Below are 16,146 nucleotides of genomic sequence, written 5' to 3'. Positions count from 1 at the left end.
GTGTGTGTGTGTGTGTGTGTGTGTGTGTTCACTGCTGGGTGTGTGTTCGTGTGTTCACTGCTGTGTGTGTGTTCGTGTGTGTGTGTTCACTGCTGTGTGTGTGTGTGTGTGTGTGTGTGTGTGTGCACTTTGGAGGGGTTAAATGCAGAGCACTAATTCCTAGTATGGGTCACCATATTTGTCACTTTTTTTCTCAATAGTACTAAAATAAAATACTACTAAAATATAATAGACATTAGTACGTGAAAAGGAATAAATGTTAAAACCTTGACAGAAACAGTATTTCGCATACTAGTGATAAGACGGAAGTAACTTAGCAAGAACTCTCGAGTGAACATCACCTCAGTGAAACAGCGGTGCAAAACAATAGAATACATTTTTAAATTCACAGAAACTATACCTCAACCTGACCTTAAGCCATCGTTTCACTTAAAAATAAGAGGCATTTAGAGTGTTAAGCAAACAATAGGCTATTAATCTCTGCCTAACGTTACCTGCCTCACGAGCCACTGTTTGCTGTCAGTGAACAGCCTCGTGTTACAGGAAACTCAAGCGTTCAGTAGAAGTACAAACCTCGCTCTTTCGCGTCCAGTACACCAGCAGGGCCCCCAGTCGCTCCTCTCTCATAATCATCTATTATTTCCAGAAGAACTCTCTGACCGATCTGGATTAGAAGTTCTCGCAGAAGTGCCGTGTTATCAGGCCCAATTGCAGTTTTTTCGATCATGCACTCGAAAAGATCAATCCCCTTATTGATTTTCTCGAGCCTTTTCTTCCCGATGTCGGTGCACAAAAACTTTAAACTTGTCAAATTGTCTTCAGTGAGTTTATCCGAGATCGCTAGTAGCATCGCTCTAAATCCGCTCTTCTCCATGATGAGTCTGTTTGAAGGCTAACCCCAGTAACTGCTACAGCGCTGCCGCGCGACACCCGGGCGCTTCATCTCCCGCTTTCGCTTTCAGCTCTGGATCTCACCATCATGAAAATCCTCCACTCTGCCTCGGTGGGTCAGCTAGAAACAAAAAATGACACCCGCCAACAACTTCAGTCTGAAGGTAACTTGTTTCAGATGAGTCGTTCTTTTGAACCAGTCTTTTTTAGTGTTGGGTCGTTCTTGAACGACTCGTTCATTTTGAACGACTCTTTAATGTGACTCGGGAAGAACGAGTCGTCTCGGGGAGTGATTCGTTCAGTCGCGCATGCGCAACATCCTATAGGTTCTGTACTGGAATTAGTCAAGTAGTTCACCTGTTTCGAGTCTTCGGGTTTTTCCGAGTCGTTCGTTCATCACGTGACAGCCCCATAAACCCAAACCCGAAGACTTAGTTGTCAGATAAGAGGTGGTGAGCTAATCATAGATTGAAGACCCAGGTAAACAATGAATTAATCTTTTCTGTTTCTTATAGCAGTTTTGTGTTGTTTGTAGTGTGATCAACGTTTGCGTAAGTAGTAGATGTGTTAGGGAAGTAACACGTAACATTTTAACAATATTTTGCTAAAATGAACGAAATGACTCGAAAAAAGAATCGTTCATTTTGCTGAACGAGACTCAAAGGTCCGAGTCGGTAAAATGATCCGAACTTCCCATCACTCATAATGAATCATTTGGACATATTCGCTACTAGCGGTGTCCGATTCGAGGGCGAATTGTTCATTTGAGTCGACTCTTTTAATATTCCCGGTTCACGATCACGTTCTGGAGTCAAAATGAGCGGTTCAAAGTTCTAAGTAGTGCCAAAATGATTGTAAGAATTCGGAACTAAACCGGATTTTCAAGCGTAATTTTCCGAGTTACCAATAACTAACGTTAATGGTTTGAGTTGTTGAACAAGTTCATTTGAACTGAACCGAGAAAAATAACGTAATAGCCGAACATTGGAACTGTGGTATGATTGTACGACCAACGAACACACGAGACGTAGATTTTTTTATTATTATATATATATATATATTTAATAACAAACACACGCGCGCATTTTTCCCAGAGATGTACATGATTCAACTGACGACTCATTTTTGTGAACCAAAAGAATCGATTCGCAAAATGATTCGAATTTCGCAACACTGAAGGAGGGAACTGAAGTTCTATTGCTCCTCCTCCTTTATTTCACCCAAAAGGAGGGCACTCTGTGGACACAACAGGCTACCGAGCAATTTTTTTTCATTATTTATATAATACTGTATATTTTCTATTTCTTTTTTGTAGTTTATATTTGTTCAGTACCTTTATATATGTTGGAAATCAATAAAAAAAATCAACAGGCTACTGAGCAGCAGCAGCAAATATGAATTCAGTGAGTTTCTTCTCCAAACATTGGCCTTCCGGTCAGCAAAAGAGTCAATAAATGTATACATAGCCTACCAAATGTATAGGACATATTTATTTTCAAAACATAATTCAAAAGCAAAAGTACAGTCATAACCTCCCATTAGCAGTTTGAGACACTGAAACGCTACAATGACATAAAACATTTAAAGGTTTCTTTCTTTCTCACAGTATGTGGGATGAAGTAACAGTCTATAAATGGGTTTACATTGTCAATTTATAATAAAGCTAAAACCAAGGCCCTTTTTTTTTTAAAGTGAGGAAATACAGAGCGTTGTTTAATAATTCAGTTTTATCAGAAAAAAGCATGTCATATGTCCAAACAGAGTATGCCTTCATATGTTATATTCATTTCAATTAAAACCACTCTTTTATTTATCATGCTAGACATAGTTTCTGTAAATGGAAGACACATGCAGCATTCCAATATATATCTCTTCCATCATCATTGCCATTTTATAAAGGTTGAAACTTCACAAACCAAGACAAGAGAACATTCAGACAGGCAGACACAAAACTCTGTCCACATGACCCATTAATAAATGCAGTGCATTATCATGAATATTAAGGCATCTTGAACGTGATGGGTTTATATACAGTGTACCCTTTTCTCAGCACAACTTGATAGCATTTTCAGACGCACTACCTAAAAACCAAGCACTTGCATGCTGCCAAAACTCCCCAAGATCAATCGACACCCTGTCAGAATCACTCCACCGCATATAATAGAAATTCTAGAATACTAAAAAAAAGACCAAGTGAGCATTAGTGACTTTAATTTGTAGTGTTTTAAATCTATATTTTATATATAGACAGCTAAAGGTGAAACCGACACAATCATTACAATGATAGAACAGAACTAACTGTACTTAGTACCTAAAGAGGACACAGCATGATATTGATAGTTGCTAATTCACTTGACCAGAAATATTCGGAATGAAATGTCTAATATTAAATCATTTAAAAAGCACGTTAAACGAGTTGGTTCAGAGTTCAATCCTATCCTATCAATATTGAAAACATGAACATTACATTTTCATGTTAAAATTCATATAAAAGCATTGCATTTTCAAATAAAATGCTCATTAGTTGTCTCTAAATGCTAAAGCAGCGATGCTTCACAAAACTTAATACAATATTCATCAGTCAACAGATAAATACAATACAAACCCTACAGCCCTCTTTCCAAACACACCTACCAGCAGAAGTTGCATATAGCTGATAGAAAAAGATGCTTAATTCAGTAACAAACAAAAGAAAAAATCTTTTTCTTGTAACTTTTTTCTGGTATACCAGTGAGGTGGCAGTCATGTAACATTCTTTGTAACAACATTGATCCTTACAGCAGTGGTCCGCCAGGTCAGGCCAGTCTTCTACAGACTCTCCATTCTGTTTGAGCAGGTCACAGAGCTGGACTGAGTTATAAACAGGCCCTAGAATGGACCGTATTACTGCTTCCCTCGCAGCACTGGGATCAGAGAGAGTGCTGGACTAAGCTTGTGAGCTGGGACGTGAGCGCAGCGGCTGGGGGCTTGGGTCACCGATGGTATTCCTGTACTTCTTGCCCCGTTCCTGTTTCATGAACAGCTCGACAATGAGGTTCCTCTCCTTGTGTATCTGAATGCTAATATCCTTGGGAATGTCTGGGATTAGCCAATCCACAAAGTCACTCATCAGCATTACCACATTCTGAACAGAGAGACGAGAGAGAAGAAACATTTGTATTAGAAAGACTCCCATAGATTGGAACTAACTCATAGTTAGTTTACTGTAATCAGAAAAAAGTTCTATTAAATTGTAAAGTGCATTTGTAAGTATATATCAAGGTCAGTGTTACTGCTGTTAACTTAAACAACTACAATTATTAAAACTTTTGTTAATTGAAATAAAGCTGAAATATTAGAAACTTAAATGAAAATTTGAAATGTTGAAGAACTAAAATTACTCAAATTAAATAGAAAAAGTAACAGCAACTAATAAAAAGCACATACAATTTTTATATATATATATATATATATATATATATATATATATATATATATATATATATACACACACACACATATACTGTATACTAAAATAACACTCATCATGGTAGTAGCTGAAATTAATTTATACCCATTTTAATAATGGTCACAAATTATTAAAATGGGCATATGGACAGGATGATGTTTTTGGTGTATTACAGTAATGAAAGTGAGATTTTCCACTTTATAATAATGAGAATTATGAGTTAGGAGCATTTTAATAATTTAAATGAAATATAATAAATTTTCTTTATCTAATTAAACAACAACAACAAATTATTATTATTATTGAGGTGAAATTATGATCTTGACATTTCTTTGTAAAAATTCATCATTGATCAGCAATCAAAAAAGTTGGTATTTTATGAATTAGGTTTTGACCGACCTGAAAGACAATGACGAAAGCTAATCGGGCCGCCAGAATGGCCCAGAATTCTCTTGAGAACTCATATGGCGTGGCAGACCATGGAGGGTCCCTGTAATCCTTATATCTGTGGATAGCATTATGTAAACATTATGAATATAATACACAGTCATACACCACATTAGAAAAATCAGCCAGACACACAAAAGAAAGACTCTTTAGTGCAAAACAAACCAAGTACCTGCAAACCTCCACTTTGTATCCCAGATGCATTGGCTCCATGGGCTCTGTGCCAGGCTGGAAGTGACTAACATTGAAGTATGAAAGGGTGTGATTGACAAAGCCATGAAGAGTCCCGTCTGGACTGTACATGTACTGATAGACCAGGCGTGGGATTAAGTCAGAGGTGAATGCGATCACAAATGCCTGAAGAGTGACACATTAGGATTAGCTCTCACCAAACCTTGGTAATGAGTTTGTTAGGGTGTTCTGGGTGTTTGTTAACTGGCCCTGTGTGGGAGATTTCTTTCACCTGTTTTATCATCCACCAGCTGAAAATCATCAGTCAGATTGCTCAGAAAAGTAATAGCACACCTCTGCTCAACAGGTGGATGATTGAAGGTATCACTCATGTTCACAGCACAAATTTTGCAGAGGGAGTTATTCCCCAAGGATTATTGCTTACGTTTGAAAAATGTATAGTAAATCTGAGCAGGAACAATATTGGTAATGATGCTTGCCACTAATAATTACTTTCAATGCTCGGCAGTATACAGTACATCACATGTACAGCACTAATTTGTTACAGAACAAACACATGGAATTAAAAACCTACATTAACAATGACAGCCACTTTACTGAGTCCCCTGAGAAGAGTGTACCAGATTCCTGGAAGACAAAGAAACGTAAGATTACACATATTTGTATTTTAAATGTAGTTATACTTAAAGTCACTAATGCCACGATTGTCTTATTTGTCATGAAAGTGAATAAAATACACTTTATTTTTCTTTAAGCAAAATCTAATCTAATGAAAAAATCTTAAGTATAATTATATCCTTAAATCAAAATATAAGAAAAAAATATTTATAGAAAAAAAAAATCCTTTTGCTATAACCACATACTTGACAGGTTTTGTGAGAGTCACAAAAAACGCGTATTACATTATAATACCACTAGGTGGTGATAAAGTTTTGACAAAACTTACAGGGAAGATTGTTACATGTGACAGCTTGCCCTGATATCAGTATGAATTATGAATATGCACTGACCTGACATGAAGATCAAACCTTTAGTTAAAATCTACCTTTATCATATAGTTGATGACTGCCAGTGGTAGCTTATAGTATTGCTTTATCCAACAGCTATTATATATATATATTTTAAATTGTATATAAAAAAGTGTATATTGTTGAATTTTAGTTCGTAGAACATCATATATTAAAAGTTAAAACCTCATAGCAACTGAGATAGCCTTGTGATGGACTGGCCATTAATTAATCCAGAGTCATTTCCTGCTTACAGCCTGAGACGCTGGGACAGAACTTGCAACAACATGCTCTGCCTCCTTCAAATATGACTAGAAACAACCATTTCAATGTCCTTTCCGATATTTCCTGAAGATCAAATCACGAATAAAAATGTCAGTTTCATTATGGGGTATTATTTTACTCCGGTTACGGAGAACCAGAGTAGGGGGGAATATGTAGGGTCAGACCCCACCGCCAGGGTGTCGGGTACTTCGGTCCGTCATCGCTCGAAAAAGCCCCTGGAGCTCAGCTTTCATGGTTACGGAGAACCAGAGTAGGGGGCGTCATCTTACTCTCATGCCCGCCAGGGTGTTTGGTACTTGGGCCCGTCATTGCTCGAAAAAGCCCCTGGAGCTCAGATTTTTGATTTCCATAGACATTTTTTACCTTTTATAAGGGCAACTTGTTTTCTAACCTTATTAAACATATGTCAACTTTTATATCAAATTCTTAAATGTAATTTAAGAATTACAATCTGGGCTATTGCTTAACTATAGCGCAGGTTATAAAAAGGTCCTATTAAAAAAATATCCTAAATTTCAGAGTATATATAATTTGTAGTATATTATTCTGTACATTTACATTTATGCATTTGGCCCAAATTTTTTTTATTTTATTTATATTTATCAGTTCCCATGATAAATCGAACCCATGACCTTGGCATTGTTAGCGCAATGCTCTATTGTTTGAGATACAGGAATGCTATAATTACGTGTATAAACATTACATTTCTATTACATTTGAATAAAGATCACGAATAATGCATTGAAAATCAGTGTGAAGATACTGACCGATGTCTTTTGCTCTTACAGCAATCGGCCTTCTCAGCTCCGTGACAAACTTTTTGGCATCAAGACGGATCTCAATGATGTTGTTCAGTAGAGCAAAAAGGGGAGCCAGCGGAAAGGAGGCCACAAACACGGTCACCATCCCAAACTGAATGACTAGATAAGAAAAAGAAACAAATAAAAACTTCCATAGAAGGTTCCACTGAAGCACAACTCACAGAATAACTGAGAACATCTTATCAAACATAATGAAATAAACCAGACATTGATATGCTGGGAAACTTGGTCTTAAGTTCAAAATCAAAAACACAAATCGCCCACAGAGTAATTCACAAGAATTTAAATTTAAATCCTTTTTGGTCCATCCTGGATTGTCTTTTTTTATATATATCTATATATGATTTTAAGCTGATGCTCTGAATGTTACTAGTTTAGGGTTTCAGGAGGAGATATGGTAGTGCCATGCTCAGAGATGAAGGAATGGGACAGGAGAGACTGAGAGAGATAGAGGGATAGAAGATAGAAGTATGGATGGAGGATGGTAGATGAGGGGGTGGGATGTTATTAATGAATTCAAGCTAGAACTAAAGCTCATAATCTCCCCCTTTGGACCCATAATGCCTTTCTCTTAGCCGAAGTCCATCCCACGCTGTAGCACAGATGAGGCGAGATGAGAGGAGGGGCCGTTAACACACCAACTCCACGTATAATACTGCAGATCCTTCACAGAACGGACGTGCGTTTACCCTGTTTACTATGCACGCCATCTAGGGGTTTGAATTACTCTCATATAATAGTGCTTTGAACAGATGAGATGTATAAATCTGTCTAGTTGTGTTTAGACATTTCAATTAGTAGTTGTGGACCGCATGAATTTAACAATTCATAATCAGAATTTGCAATTACAATACATTTTTTATGATGCCGTGTTCCTACATGGGTGCAGAAAACAGAGCCAGCAGGACCAGGAGAGAATACAAACAAATGTTGATATGTCTGTACGTGTGTGTGGGCGCGTAGTGTGTACTGACTCACTCATTTCCATGTACTCTGGGTTGAGTCCGACAAAGGGCCCAAGGAAGTGGTCCTTCTCGTGACGATGAAGCGTTTTGTTCAGCTCTTCCTGATGCTTTTTGTCTATCTTGCGTTGTCGGAGCATTTTCTTCAGTTTTCTGTGACAAAGATATATTAATAATCATATATATTTTTATTTTTATTTATTTTTTTACATATATTAATAATAAAGTATTTAAACTTCATTTGAATGCTGTAGCATCCAGGACATCAATCGTTTAATAGATTTGAGAATTTAATAAATCTGACCAACTGAGGTTTCACTACCGAAATAAAGGGTAGGATCATGATTTTTTGGTAGTACAGCACAATGTGAGTTGCTTTTGGGATCTGAAAGAGCATTTGGATTGGGAAATTGTGACATGTGACATCAGACTCAGAAAAAGTTTGCAGATTCTGTTTGGACCTGCTCATATATTTGCTTTACCATTTGCCTGAGATGTGCTTACAATCCAGTATATTTGCATTTGTCCAAGAGCAAGATAAAATGTATTTGCAAGCAAGACCAGGTCAGCAAAGTCATTTAATGAAAAAAGGATTCTGCAAGGTATTTATAATGCTCTAGTCAAAGTACAATTATTCCCTAAAGCAATCATGTCTAGAAATGTCCACCACACCTATAATGCACAGTGGGAATCTATCAGATCTATCCTACATCTACGAAGGTGTTCGCTATGCTGTATGTACTCACGGAACGCCTATCTCAAACAGGTTATTCTGGATGAGCTGTTTGCCAAGCATGGTGATGCAGAGCTGAATGCACAATTCCATCAGACAGCCGGCATGGGCGCACTGCAGGGTGAAACAGAGAGAATTTCACTCAGTTACTATGGAGTTGACTGGCTACACACCTCCAAAAGTGTTAGTCATCAGGACTGAGGTAACTAGGACAATCTGTCAAGTTATTTTTCATATGATGATGTGGTTACAAGACTCCAAGAATAGAGTATGGTTAAGAATGAATTTTGCTTATACATACACATGTACACCAGTTGGTCAGTGAGATTCGTTGTTTATTTTTTTAAAATACATTTTACAGTTTATGCCTCCCCCCTCTTGAAAAGCACCACCTGCCACTGGCACACACATAAAAGGAGGAAGCTGAATACTAGATATGTACCTCTTCCATCCGGTAAGACCCCATAACGTAGATATATTTGCCAGGACGTCCAATGATTCTGGAGGCATTGGATAGAAGAAGGTCAAGAGCTGAGTTTATCAGCTACTGCACAAATGCAAGTGGAGATTAACAAAACAGACATTACAGTAAATGTACCCTAAAGGGGAGGTAGGGGGATTGTGGGTAGCTGTGTTCCATAACCTAGTGAGCAATATGTATGTTGTGCTTTTTAATGCTTGTGTTTCCACCCAGCTTCTTCACAGTCTACTCAGCAAGAATTCCTTGGTCAATCAGGTAGACCAGCATTTTTGGCCAGTGAACAATCAGGATCCAAGCCAGTACTATTATGCATGAACCAGCATGGAGGGGCACAGAAATGTATGCTGGTCTCAGCTGGTGTTTATGGAAGCTTGCTTCCACCATGGGTTACAAAAACAAAAACAAAAAAACAAGCTAATTGCAACTTTTTATCTAATAATTCTGACTTTTCTTGCAATTCTGAGTTTATATCTCATAATTCTGACTTTTTTTCTCAGCATTGCTAGATATAAGCTTGCAAATGCAAATGCAAATACAAAAAAAAACAAGTCAGTTCACATTTACTTTTTTAATTTTTTATTACTTGGTGAAAAAAAAAAAAAGAATTACAAGATGTAAACAGAATTCAGAGAAAAAAAGTCAGAACTGCGAGATGTAAACCCACAATTGCTCATTTATAAGTCGCAAATCTGGAGGAAAAAATTTGGCGTTGCAAACAAGCTTCCATATGCATTCCAGCAAGGAATTTATACTATTACGATACCTAATTTTGGCCAAATTCTAAAGGCATGTTCACACTGGCAGCCATATGCAGTGTCAAAGCCACGGGACATCATTCATTTTCAGTGAGCGATAACAATTTCAGGTGACAATTTGTTAGTGAAGCGACAAAGTTGAATGGAGTATCAGCAGTAATAAGAAGCTTCAACTACCAATGGGAGTGCAGATGGAATCAACGCCTCATACAGTTGGATACCGCTGAAGAGTAGGAATGCCAACTTGAAACCAAGAATGCAGTGACTCATTGTGAATGCACCATAAAAGAGCATCAATGGGATTTGCCGGTGGAAGTCTGCAGTAGTAAGTGTATGCTTAATATATTATTTCTATCGTTTAGAGTATTGCGCATTGCTAAATTACAGTAGTTGTGTTGATCTGTATTAATTGAACTGGTACTGTAGGGCAGCAGCAGTTTTTTGCCAGCCTTCAAAGTTATATGCTTTGTACTGTTAAACCAAAAGGCATTAGCTGATTTTACTTAATTACTGGTAAGTCATCCTTGTTTAAAGACTTAACTTATGTAATGATATGTACCTGTGCAGTCCAGTGAACAAAGACTCCAGAAAGGCACTTATTTCTACATTTTTATGTGTTGCTTGTTGTTCACCACACATACAAACCCTCTTTAGATGCAAAATATACTGCAGTACGACAAATCTATAAGCTCTTTGGCACTTTCTGATTAACTCTAGAACTGCAAGTCAGGAGTAAACAAATCAGAGACAGCTCTTAATAATCTCTTTGAATTCCATGCAATTCCTATTACAAAATTCCATTGTTTGTTATATATCATCCTCCAAGTCAGCTAGAAAACTTTTTAGAAGAGCTGGATTTGCTATGGATAACCTCCTTCCATGAATATGGCAGCCCAATTGTGGTACTTAATTATTTAAACATTCACCTGAATAAGCCTCAAGCTGTGGACTTCTAAGCTATACTAGGCTTGTTTAACCTCAACAATTTACCAACTTACAAATCAGGAAACCAACTGGGCCTCATTTACACAAGTAACTGTTCCACAGACAATGTCCACAGACATTTGTGATTTCCACCTTGCCTGCTGCACACTCTTCGCTGGTTTTCTTCCAACATAACCTCCACTCCCTCATACTTGTTTCTATGCTCGCCCACCTCTGTTCACCCAGCTAAAAGCTCCGCCTCTCTTATGTAAATAACATTTAAATCCACTTGAACATCTTGTCTAGACAGCATCTGTCCTCTGTCCTTTGCTCAGAACGCCCACTAACCCCCGAACATCTGATGTTCTTCGTGAAGCCAAACTTGAGAGAGAAAATGGCACCAATTGAAGGTTCCTGGTGAAATTAGTAGCATAAGTCAGTTCAAAAGCAGACACTCAAAAGCTGCCTCTAGATTAGTTGTTCTCATTCTGCTGGATCTGTCTGCAAGTGGAAATCACCAGATCCTACTATTTATAAGGTATCTCTGAAGTGAGCAGCATCTAAATCACATCAACTATCCATGGGGGTTCCCCAGGGCTCAGTACTTTGCCCCTTACTCTTTTCAGTATACACAACAATCACTGGGACCTATCATCTAGATACATGGATTTGAGAATAAAGCATGGTGACATTAAGACCACCCATGCTGCACCTAACACACCACACCTTCTCCTGGTCTCTATTATTTTACCCAATATCTATTAGTTTAGCAACACATTAAAATCAAAATCTCTCATGTATTTTACATGAGAAGCACTATATGTAGGGAGTTGATGTCTATACAGCCAAATCAGTCATTTCTTTTTCGGTTAGGATATAGAAAAGTAAATACTAGACAGCAGGGCAGCTCACTAGGTTTGGAAACAGACTTGCAGACTTGTTAATAACTTTTTAGTTCAGTATTTGTATGAGTATTTGCGTTCAGTTTCTGAGTGAATGCTTGGTAATAATACTCTCACGCTTGGTAATAATACTCTCACCTGCCTCTGAAGAATGCCAGGTACACAATAGGGGTAAATGCATTTGCAAACTTCAATATGAACGTCTTGAAGATCAGCCTCTCCTCAAAACTCTTGTCCGTTTTTGGCACCTCTGATGGGTTGAAAACAACAGCAAGTTCTGTAAATATAATGTTTTGCAACACAGCTGACAAACTAAATGTCTTGAGAACAATAACCAGAAGTACCCATAATAGTGAGCCAACGTGCAATTGCTCCATAGACCTCATCCATTATGATGATGATAATGAGGTTGATGATAGCAGCAGTGGTTTTAACGGTGGCCCGTATATTAGTGCGGAACGTGGGAGTGGAACTCATGTGCAGGGCAGTCATAATGGAGACCCTGTATAGCACCACACCAAACACGATGGCCAAGGTCACACAGATCTGCATTGAGCACACAAACACACACAATAAGAAAAGTGACTAATTATTATCAAATAATTTACTGACACAAATTGGATACAGCATCACGCAAAAGACAACATTATTGATTACCAATGCCATTATAGAAAGCCAGATGTAAGTCACCATGACTACTTTATTATGCAACTGAAAATGTCTGATAATAGAGGGCTTAATGAGATCAAGTGAGCAGTATTTGTCTGCTCTTGTGATTTCGACATGATGGCCATCCATATATAAAATAAATTGACTGGTTGTTAAAAATAAATTATATTTAACTACTAAATAAACGTTCTGAGAGTTCAATTCCTTTTATTTGTTATATTAAAGACCTATGTACATTACAGCATTATAATGAAAAAAAAAATGGAATAAGTCTTACCAAAAAAAACATCATGACGATAATAGTCATGTAAGCTGGCATTCTGTCTTTACATGTCAGCTTCACATTTCCTGCCTAGAAAAAGATATGAATTGTCAAATGTGAGATCAGAACATATAATCCAGACCACCCTAACACATGCATCTTGCAATAGGAACTTGGTCGAAAATCAGATGTGTAGATTCCAGCATGCTTTGGCCTCAGAAGGGACATAGAGGGTCAAGCCGAACAGAGCAAAAACAAGCCTCTAGACATGCCTCACAGCTGTGCTGTCACATAACATTCAGTATACTGCAACTGGGTCAACATCTACTGAGCGAAATACGTAATACCCAATAATCCAGACATCCTTATGACAGCAAGGATGGCATGCATAAGTCAATAGACAAAAATATTGCTAGAATCAGCATTGCCTGTGTTGTGCCAGACACTACAAATAAAGCCAAAACTATTTATCAGCATATGGTCTGGTCCACATTGTAGATTATTCTATCCAAGAACAACCCACTTGGACATGAAGGGGCCCACTAATCAACATGTTAAATGACAAACAACAGTTCGCTATTTCATGTGGCAGTACTGGCAGTCAAAATAATTAAGAATAATTAATTTTTTTTGTTTGTTTCTCATATGCTCACCAAGGCTGCATTTATTTGATGGAAAATACAGTACACACAGTAATATTCTGAAACGTTATTACAATTGAACATTTTTCAATTTCAAAATATAATTTATTCCTGTGATGGCACAACTGATTTTCAGCAGGCATTACTCCAGTCTTTAGTGTCACATAATCCTTCAGAAATCATTCTAATATGGTGATTCGGTATAAGAAACATTTCTTAATATTATCAATGTTGAAAACTGCTGCTTGATATTTTTGTAGAAACCATGATAGACTATTATTTAAATAGTTTAGGGTAAGATAAAAATCTGTTTTAAGACAAAAGTGACAGTAAAGACATTTATAATGTTACAAAAAAAAATCTCTTTCAAATAAATGCTGTTTTACTTTCTATTCATCAAAGAATCCTAAAAAAAAATGCATTACGGTTTCCACAAAAATATTAAGCAGCAAAAAAAAAAAAAAATTTAAACACTGATAATACGAACAAAGGTTTTCAACACAAGAATCATCAAAAAAAAATGTTACTAATCAAAGTCAGCACCAAATCAGCATATTACATTGATTTATGAATGTGACACAGTGAAGACTGGAGTAATGGCTGATGAAAATTCATTACATTTTAAAATATATTAAAATATAATACAATATAATATACAGGTAATTTAACTACAAAATCAAACCACACTGAAATATCTGACTTAAAATCCTGAGATAATGTAGGGTAAAAATGTCTTCACATCTTAAATGTGTTTTTAATACATAACTGTGCTCGCTGACTTCCAGAAATTGTGTAAATCCAATTGGCAATTCTGTTTGCAATATGTAGCAGATGGTCAGCACATGGTGAGCTTGATTTTTTTTTTAAATCTGAAGCTTGGATTCATAAAGACCTACCTTTGGGGATTGCTCTTTCTTTAAGGACTTCTTCATGACATGGAACTCATACTCTGCTCTCGGATGACTCTGGGGAAAAACAGAGAAAGCAATTCCCAACATATACAGGACTTAAAACCAGTTTAAAAGTGAAAAACAGTGGAAAAAGATAACTGGTTATGGAGCCAAAAGCAGCCATGTGCATGATCAGTGAACAGAACAGAAATTCTGGTAATAGCAACACAGTGACAATCAGTGAAAGTATAATCCTTAAAACCAAAAGCTCTCAGCACCACAAACTCCAGTCTTTAGTGTCACATAATCCTTCAGAAATCATTCTAATATGGTGATTCGGTATAAGAAACATTTCTTAATATTATCAATGTTGAAAACTGCTGCTTGATATTTTTGTAGAAACCATGATAGACTATTATTTAAATAGTTTAGGGTAAGATAAAAATCTGTTTTAAGACAAAAGTGACAGTAAAGACATTTATAATGTTACAAAAAAAAATCTCTTTCAAATAAATGCTGTTTTACTTTCTATTCATCAAAGAATCCTAAAAAAAAATGCATTACGGTTTCCACAAAAATATTAAGCAGCAAAAAAAAAAAAAAATTTAAACACTGATAATACGAACAAAGGTTTTCAACACAAGAATCATCAAAAAAAAATGTTACTAATCAAAGTCAGCACCAAATCAGCATATTACATTGATTTATGAATGTGACACAGTGAAGACTGGAGTAATGGCTGATGAAAATTCATTACATTTTAAAATATATTAAAATATAATACAATATAATATACAGGTAATTTAACTACAAAATCAAACCACACTGAAATATCTGACTTAAAATCCTGAGATAATGTAGGGTAAAAATGTCTTCACATCTTAAATGTGTTTTTAATACATAACTGTGCTCGCTGACTTCCAGAAATTGTGTAAATCCAATTGGCAATTCTGTTTGCAATATGTAGCAGATGGTCAGCGCATGGTGAGCTTGATTTTTTTTTTAAATCTGAAGCTTGGATTCATAAAGACCTACCTTTGGGGATTGCTCTTTCTTTAAGGACTTCTTCATGACATGGAACTCATACTCTGCTCTCGGATGACTCTGGGAAAAACAGAGAAAGCAATTCCCAACATATGCAGGACTTAAAACCAGTTTAAAAGTGAAAAACAGTGGAAAAAGATAACTGGTTATGGAGCCAAAAGCAGCCATGTGCATGATCAGTGAACAGAACAGAAATTCTGGTAATAGCAACACAGTGACAATCAGTGAAAGTATAATCCTTAAAACCAAAATTCAACAGTATGAATGCAAAAATTATTATTTTTCAATATTCTTTCATTCATTTCAATAGCTAGTGACTTTGGAAATTACTAGGTTCTCCTATAGCATCCTATTTTTTGGGAACCTGTATTTTCACATGTTTTATTATGGGTTTTCACATTCGGTTTATTTTAATTGTTTGAGTTCAGTTCACAATTTTATCGTATGTGTGAATACTCCCAACCACCTCAGACCTCTTTAAAGAGAACTAACACAGTTCACTTTAGGTTAGTGTGAATGGAAAGTGGATTGAGATGCCAATCAAAACTAAAGTGAACAAAAAGGAGATCTGAGACCACTTTCAGGGCCAGCGGCTGTATGAATGCAAAAAGAACTTGGTTCTCCTTCCACTCTATAAACTTTCTGGTTCAGTTAAAAAGGTTTGGCTTTGGATCTTTTAAAGAGGCAACCAGGTTTTTCTATAGCATCAGTTTCACACTTGGTTCGAGTTGATTTTGCTCCCAATGACATCAGTCCCCTTTAAAGAGAACTAAACAGAAACCATCTGAGGAA

At 36.7% G+C, this 16,146-nt stretch overlaps 2 protein-coding genes across 3 annotated transcripts in view; both read right to left on the bottom strand.

Moving 5' to 3' along the window:
* Nucleotides 1–1,095, bottom strand: part of fadd (Fas (tnfrsf6)-associated via death domain) — a 9,851-nt gene extending 8,756 nt beyond the window's left edge. For both annotated transcript variants that reach the window (XM_016284534.1, XM_016284535.1), the window contains exon 1: nucleotides 574–1,095. In XM_016284534.1, the coding sequence (XP_016140020.1) occupies nucleotides 574–874 (301 nt within the window). In that variant the 5' untranslated portion in view covers nucleotides 875–1,095. The remainder of the gene's footprint in view (nucleotides 1–573) is intronic.
* Nucleotides 1,096–2,377: 1,282 nt separating this feature from the next.
* LOC107594491 (anoctamin-1-like) overlaps nucleotides 2,378–16,146 on the bottom strand; it is a 47,376-nt gene continuing 33,607 nt past the window's right edge. Inside the window, exons 13-24 of the mRNA XM_016284559.1 lie at nucleotides 15,346–15,596; nucleotides 12,795–12,869; nucleotides 12,193–12,394; nucleotides 11,987–12,098; nucleotides 9,229–9,286; nucleotides 8,800–8,900; nucleotides 8,070–8,206; nucleotides 7,038–7,190; nucleotides 5,553–5,605; nucleotides 4,959–5,143; nucleotides 4,739–4,844; nucleotides 2,378–4,015 (exon numbers count right to left, since the gene is read on the bottom strand). Coding sequence (XP_016140045.1) covers nucleotides 3,818–4,015; nucleotides 4,739–4,844; nucleotides 4,959–5,143; nucleotides 5,553–5,605; nucleotides 7,038–7,190; nucleotides 8,070–8,206; nucleotides 8,800–8,900; nucleotides 9,229–9,286; nucleotides 11,987–12,098; nucleotides 12,193–12,394; nucleotides 12,795–12,869; nucleotides 15,346–15,596 — 1,631 coding nt within the window. The 3' untranslated portion in view covers nucleotides 2,378–3,817. The remainder of the gene's footprint in view (nucleotides 4,016–4,738; nucleotides 4,845–4,958; nucleotides 5,144–5,552; nucleotides 5,606–7,037; nucleotides 7,191–8,069; nucleotides 8,207–8,799; nucleotides 8,901–9,228; nucleotides 9,287–11,986; nucleotides 12,099–12,192; nucleotides 12,395–12,794; nucleotides 12,870–15,345; nucleotides 15,597–16,146) is intronic.

Source organism: Sinocyclocheilus grahami, unplaced genomic scaffold, assembly GCF_001515645.1.
Source record: "Sinocyclocheilus grahami isolate Dianchi unplaced genomic scaffold, SAMN03320097.WGS_v1.1 scaffold184.1, whole genome shotgun sequence".
Taxonomy (NCBI): domain Eukaryota; kingdom Metazoa; phylum Chordata; class Actinopteri; order Cypriniformes; family Cyprinidae; genus Sinocyclocheilus; species Sinocyclocheilus grahami.
This window is presented reverse-complemented; position numbering and strand designations above follow the sequence as displayed.